Source organism: Cryptomeria japonica, chromosome 10 (genome assembly GCF_030272615.1).
Source record: "Cryptomeria japonica chromosome 10, Sugi_1.0, whole genome shotgun sequence".
NCBI classification, from domain to species: Eukaryota; Viridiplantae; Streptophyta; class Pinopsida; order Cupressales; family Cupressaceae; genus Cryptomeria; species Cryptomeria japonica.
In genome coordinates, this window is record NC_081414.1 from 35319098 (window position 1) to 35326978 (window position 7881).

At 35.7% G+C, this 7881-nt stretch overlaps 1 protein-coding gene across 1 annotated transcript in view; it reads right to left on the minus strand.

Annotated features, from left to right (window-relative positions):
* The window catches only part of LOC131038232 (annexin Gh1), an 88038-nt gene extending 81265 nt beyond the window's left edge, over positions 1-6773 (minus strand). The window contains exon 1 of the mRNA XM_057970603.2: positions 6607-6773. Coding sequence (XP_057826586.1) covers positions 6607-6682 — 76 coding nt within the window. The 5' untranslated portion in view covers positions 6683-6773. The remainder of the gene's footprint in view (positions 1-6606) is intronic.
* Between the last annotated feature and the right edge of the window lie 1108 nt (positions 6774-7881).

The window sequence follows — 7881 nt, forward strand, 5'->3', positions numbered from 1 at the left end:
ATGATCTTTATTTATATGGGCAGAAAACCTTCAAGTCGGCCTTAATTAGATAATTAAGTTTCGTGCCAAAATGGGTTTTGGTGTGGCGAGTCATTATAGGGCTGGCCCTGTTTAGGGGCACGCTACCCTCTTTGGCGTGAAGGGTCCAGCCCTACATGTTAACCTTGGGAAAGGGGAGGCCCAGCCCTTTAGGGGCTCAGATGTTGCCTTAGGCAATCTGAACCCCCTTTCCTAGTTACAAACAATAGTCTTATCTATAGATCTATTTACTGAGTTATTGAACACAAATTCAACTTGCATCATTATGCTTGGTTGGCTTTGTGTAGCCAAGATTCAGTTTAGGTAGTCACAAATCTTGTTGCCACGACGGCAAGAAGTTGGAAAAAATGAGTTAGTTGCCTTTGGCAAAATGGAGATGGACGATTAATGAGCATTTTTCAAGAATTAGTTACGAATGGTAATGAAACGGTCAGGAGTGGTCGAGCGGTTTGGAAGGAGAACGAATTGTGGGATAGAGGGGAAAAACCAAAAGCAAAAGGCACAGTTAGGAGGATACTCCGAGAGGACGGAAGAGGCCAGGATGGGCTGAATGGGAAGAAGTTGAAGGAAAGAGAAGGAAGCCAAGTTCGAGGGGAATAGAAAGGTGGTAGGCCGTATGGAAAAGAGGAAGTCGGTGGGCAAATACAGGCTAGCCATGAGCCAACGATAAGCAAGGAGAAGGATAAACGCAGAGGGGTGTATTGATGGGAATAAAAGAGAATACTCAGGCTCATAAAAGGTAGAAAAATGACATGCAATGTAAGAAGTAAATACGCTGGTAAAAAGATAGCAGTCAGAGCCGTAAGAGTGAAGAGTAGAAGAGGAGGTGTGTAGAGACATAAAAGAAGTACAAATTGTCGGTGAGTTGTAGAGGCATAGTAGAATGCATAGAGGAAGTCGACCGAACAAGTGTATGGCCAAATGTTTGAATGGAGACATCTATTATTGAATGTAATCATCATCATAAGATGTGTGATAATAAAGTTCAAGCTTTGGTGTTCAATATCTGTATTGTTGATTGATAATGTTGTCTCCTGGGCTTTATGCAAACATAGTGCTATTTGATCAGTTCAGTATAGTTTCTTTTTCCAATATATTTCTGTTATAGAATTCAGTTACTCTCTATTCTATTCCTGTCACAGTTCTGACAGGAAGCCTATAGACACTGGTTACTTTCCTGAACTTCCTATCATTATTTCCTGTGTGTTGAATGTGTGTTTGGGGATCAGCTTAGTGTCCGCATCAGATTATAAGAACTCCTATTGACAATTTCAGATTGACCATTTGTCTATGGATGGTATGCAAAACTGTGATATAACTGTGTACCCAGATTCTTCCATAATGTATGCCAAAAATGACTTAAGAACATGGTATCCCTGTCTGAGGTGATACTCGACAGCAACCCATGTAACTTGACCACTTCTTTAAAGAACAAATCTACAATCTCAGATGCATCATTTGACTTTTGACAAGGAACAAAGTGCAACATTTTTTAAATTCTATCTACAATTACAAAGATAGAATCATTACCTATTTGAGTTTGCAATAGTCAAAGAACAAAATCCATGGAAAGCTCATCTCAAGGCTTCTTTGGTATTGGCAATGGCCTATACAATCTTGTGTTTTCGGCAACACCTTTAGCCACTTGAAAAAATTTGCATCTCTTCACAAATCTGAAATTTCTTGATATCTCGATGCAAACATGTGTAATGTGCCCTTTTTTATAATTTTTGTTATTTTCTGTTTTTTCTATATTTTTATTGAACAGACACCACTGGAACAGCAACTAAAACTTGTAATACAAATACTGATTGCAACTATGAAGGTGGGAACTTCACAAGAAGTCATTAAATAACTTTAAATCACACTCAGATCTGATAAGAAATCAATATGACAGCAACAACAACATTGATCTTATTTAATTGCAAGATAGGAAAAATGATGAACAACACTGATATGCAAGCTGGAAAATGAATTTTCAGAATTATCACTTTCCCAAACCAACTCACAAGTGAACAATGATGGATGTTGTGCAATATGGCCACTGATAAGGCACTCCACATAATTCACTAATGCTCTCAAAACCAGGTACAACACTACTAATGTCTGATATAACCTTTTGTTAATTGGGCCAGCGCCTTATATGACTGATGTAACTTTTCGGAATGCTGGAACAGCGCCTTATATGACTGATGTAACTTTTCGGAATGCTGGAACAGCACCTTGTATGACTGATGTAACCTTCCAAAATGCTGGAACAGCGCCTTATATGATTGGTATGATTTTCTGATGACTAGTACAGTACCTTATATGACTGATGTAACCTTCCAAATACTGGAACAACACCTTATATGACTGGTATAACCTTCTGATGACTAGTACACTGTACAACACCTTATATGATGGATGGAACCTTCCAAAATGCTGGAACGGCACCTTATATGACTAATGTAACACTGAGGATGATTGTTGGTGGCTGTAAATGATGTAAACCAGTAAATTTTTAACTAATCTCAGGTCTGTGATTTACTGATTTTAGTGCTCAGCTAGGGTTGATGGAAATATCATAAAAAATTCAGATCCAACACTTTTGATACACAGTAACTCTACAAAGTCCTGAAACCAATGTTGAGACCCTCAAATATGAAAGACAACACCGTAGCAACACTCTAACTATAGCATATAATCTTCTGAAGGATAAAATCTTCAACAAATCACTGTAGCGACATTGTAACAGCAACATGCAAACTAAAATAATGTCTTCAAACACAAAAACAAGAATTTTCGTCCTCGACTCCTTTATCCCAATTGTGGAATCCAATACACTTTTCAACCTTTTGTCCTCTCAAAACCCAAACAAACCAAGTATTTTTGTCCTTGGATGCCAAACTCAAAGCAAAGCTCACAATGAAAAAATGTCAAATGAAATCTTCCTCCTGAATGACACTAGGTGCCCGCTTTTTATACTTCCCAATTTGGGCCCTTGATTAAATGTTTTATTTTATATTTAGTATTTAAAAAATGCTTTTTATTTTAATGTGTTTAAAAACACTTTTTATTTTAAAAATATTATTTATGTTGACCCTTTAATTAAAAATTGTCAGGCCCAACTTTAAAATATTATTAATTATTTTAATCCAAAAAAGGGGACTAAAGAGCACTCAATTATACTGAGAGGGAGGGTGAATTAGTATAACAACAAACTTTTACTTTTCAAAACTTAATGAATCACAACTGCAATACTTCAAAACTTAATCATCCATAGCGGTAACACAAATGCAAGATCAAGCAATTAAGAACAAGAACACATGATTTACATGGAAATCCTTGCAGGAGAAAACCACAGCAAAATATTGCTTATATTAGAAACTTCTTACAATCTTCGTAGGCACCAACCCACTAGAGACACCAATTCCCACAATTGAGCACCAACTCAACAAGAGACACCAATCTCTTTGAATACGAGGCACCAAACTCCAAAAGAATAAAGTGATAACTGCTATATCTTCTTCTTGAATCAGATCTAATCCTCCTCCACAAATCTGCTCAAAATGCCTCTTGAAATCTGCTTATAATCTTCAATAATTTTCTGCTCTTAGGTCTGCAATGATTCACATTAAAAACTGCTTATAATCTTCACTAGTTTCTGCCCATAGGTCTGCAATAAGTCACCTTCAAAGTCTGCTCATACATTCACCTTAGATCTACTCTAAGTGGCAATAATATTCAATGAATGTCTGATAGAATAAACTCCAAATGATCTTCCTTTTATACAAGTAAATCCACCCCTTCACCCAATGGATGCAACTCTCCATGCTGGTCCGCTAAGGCAGTATTTAAATATATTATTTAATTTTTATTTGCAAGCCCAAAGTGGGTTCCCAAACCAAGGGAGGTCAGGCAAGCAAAAAATATTTTTATTTTATTTTTAATTGCAACCCAAGAATGGATCGGCTCCAAGAAGGGGGTCAGCCACATCAATAAAAAAATTATTTTGCAATTTTTAACTTAACATTAAATCTGCAGTTTACCTTCTCCTTGCTCAATGACATCTCGGCCACAAAAATCTCTTTGACAGCAATGACAATAATCTTATAGGGACATGACACCATGGCTAGTAATACCTTTCCTCCAACATAGCCAATCTCTTATCCACAACAAGTGTACTCCCAATCCTTCACCATGTAGTTCCTTGATGAGATTTTTTCTCATTGACCTCTACAATATACACAACTATCTTTTCCTGGACAAAATAATCCTCGAATGAATCCTTATGTCCAATCCAAGGTTTCATGCATTTGCAAAATCCAAATCTACAACATATAGTTCCTTCATCATATACATTCCTATCAATTCCATGATCGTGGTAGACAATAAGGCTTGCCTTCTACTCTAAGGAATCCACTACTTTGTTTGTTGTGCTAGCTCTATGTTTAAGAACAAAAGAATAATTTTGTGGATACTCCACCCATCTCATGTGCCTTTGATTCAACTTTGCCTCGCTATTAATGAGCCACAATGCTTGATGATTAGTATATAGCACAAATTCCTTTGGCAACAAATAATGCCTCCACAATGCTTGATGATTAGTATATAGCACAAATTCCTTTGGCAACAAATATTGCCTCCACTTGTGCAAAGCTTGAACAATTGCATAAAACTCTTGATAATAGACTAAATACTTTGCTTGGCTTCATTCAACTTTTCACTAAATTAAGCAATATGTTTACATTTTTGACTCAACACAACACCAATGGCTTTACTTCTTGCATCAAAAAAAACCTGAAATAATCTATTGAAAATCTGGAAGTGCCAACATTGACTCTTTTGTTATCGGCATTAATCATCCAATCAAACCTTCCTTTCCTCCTGCAACGTGTCAAAGGTGCACATATTCCACTAAAGTTTATGATGAACTTCCTATAGAAACTTACCAACCCATTTAAACTTTGGACCTTTGTAGCACTGTGGTATTGGCCACTCAAAAATTGCTTAAGGTCTCTCAAGTTCCACTCTCAATCTATCTTGAGTCATTAGAAACCCCAAATAAATCAACTCCTTTTGCATGAAAGTGCATTTCTTCAGGTTTACACATAACTCCTTCATCCTTAATTGTACCAAGAATACCATATTAGCTTAATACTGCTCATCAAAAATTTCCTTCACACATCACCATAGATAGTACTTGCTGTTTCTTAAAAGCCTTTTTAATGAGAAAAACAAGGCAACCTCATCTCACCAAAAAACTCAACTTCAGGGACCAGGGCACCATCTCTGTACAACATCTCCAAGATTATTTTTAAAAGTAATATAGAAGTGCCCTTAAGCATGCTCTTGTAGTCTGCTTTCATATGGCATATGCAGCTCCTTTTCCTATCTCTCATAGTGACCCGTAAGGCAGGCAATGAATACATTCAAGGGATTCTAGATTAGATAAGGCACCCCATATGAATGCTTATAAAGGCAACCAACATCTCTAGGGACCTATATATAAATCAAATGAACGCTTCTCAAAATAATCCACATCTCCAGTGACCTAGATTTAAACCATATAAATGCCACTCAAGGTAACCTACGTCTCCACAAAATGGATAACCATGGCCGACTCTGTTCACCCATATTGATACATACAATCTTATAACCGACGACTTAGTACACGAAGTTCTAGATCAAGACAAACAAAGAAAACTTGTAGATCAAGTTTTAATTATCAAAACAACAATATGCAGGTTCCTTCATGATTGATGCAATTGCTACGGTTCATCTTTTAAAACGCCTGAAAAAACTGATGAGATGGAGGCAAATAGATAGCCTAGGGTTGTCACCAAAGAAGTTTTCAATGAGAAAGAGAAGACTTGATTGAAACAAAATATCAAATGGATTAACAAATGAATCATCAAATTGTGTGCATGTCTAGATAATAACAAAGAAATGAAGAGATCTATTGTGGATAACATGTCCATATAAGAAAAAGTGTTGTAAAGTGTTATAAAGAAAGAAGAGATCTTGATGAATTTAAGTCAACATATAGTCATTCACCAAAATGCCTATATAAGGATAAATATCACTTAGAAAGCAAAGACGTCCATGGTCTGATTGAAGATTAACTAACATCATCTTATGTGTGAAACAGATAAATAAAAAAGACTAAAACAGGAATGGAAAGAGTGCGCATATTTCTTTTGTACAACTAAAACAGAATACTGAGAAACACTTTATTTTAGAATACGAAACTTTAAATGGCATTCAGACCAATTATGTGGTGCTTTAGCAGCAGTTTCTTAAAAGGATCTGTTCAAAAAGGATTCTCAAAATAAGTAGCAGAATATCAACCATGCAGAAAGATAAAATGTTTGAGTCTGCTATCACTTATACTGTCTTCGACCGTATGGACCTTAAGAAACTTCTATTCTATTATACATTTTGATACATCCTACATACCATTTGGGCCTGATGAATGTTATCAAGAACGAAGACAAATTTGAAATAAAATGCAGATCATAAATATTGCCGTTCATGAGGGATAAGAAGATCTGTGGAAAATGGCACTAAGAAAGTTATGAATACCTTCGACTGCTTTTCTGAGCTGTTCAGAGTCCTCGGTTGGGGATGGTGTTGGCACTGGCACTGTTATCGTTGACATGATATCTGGATAACTGATAATGCTGTGCGATTTGTATTGTTGAGGGAAATTTGTAGGAGCGGTTGTATTTCCTTTCTTCTTGTTGGTACCTTAGTTTATATAGAAAGCGAGAAACATGTTTAGTAATTCCCGCTAAGACTAGAAGACAGAGAGAGTCGTTGGCGGGATGAGAACGATGTGGAAATATTTTACACGTGGCAATCATACTAATTCAAAGAATATGGTGCGGGGCCATCCGTATGTCACGAGTGATTGTCGCGTTTGAGGCCGTTAACTATAATTAATAAATATTTTTCAATAATTAATGATCAGTTTTATTTTTTCATTTTAATGTTTGGATTTATTAATGAACAGGTGGAGTCTAGTCTTTAAAATATTGTAATAGGTAGTAGCATTTGTTTTGAATTCTGAAAAATCAATCAAGAGGTATTCTTGACTTTATATATATAATATTAAAATATAATTTTAGAATTTAAAATTTTAAAATATTTTTAAAATTAATAATTCTAATATAAATAAAATAAAATATTTATCAATAATAAATATAGTTAAAATCTATGTTTTTTAATATTTTGAAAGATAAATGTAATCAAGATATTTATATTAGTTATATATATAATTATACAATAAATATGCTTTCAATTATAATAAAACTGAGGGCATGTCCTCATGCTGCTGCTTAGCTTATTTTGGCTAGGAGCAACTGCTCAACTTTTTGAGTGATTTGTGGAGCAGGTGGCCCCATGGAAAGTAAAATAACTGTTTAATTTTATGCAATGCTCTTAAATCATTTTTGTAAGTGAAATTATTAGTAATATTCTTAAAAAATAAAGTTTGTAGGAAAAATTGAAAATAAAAGAGAAATTAGCGAAAATGTGCGAAAATCGACAGCGAAGGCATCGAGCGATTTTTTCATCCCGAATTCCTCAGAGAAAATCGTTGGACCTTTTCCATAAAAAATGGTTTTTCGAGCAGACTAAATATGCACTCAGGACTTGTAACCGAGGGATTAGGGTTCCCCTGCCTCAAGAGCAGTCGAAATGGCAAGTGGTGAAACCTAGGAGGTCTCGCAGGGCAGCCATGAAAAACCCTCCAAGGGTTGTGAGTGGCAAGGAATGTTGCCAAGGTAATTCTAAGTCGGCTATCTCCAATAGGTTTAATCAGTTGCAGAATCTTGAGGAAGGTTTCATAAAACCAGA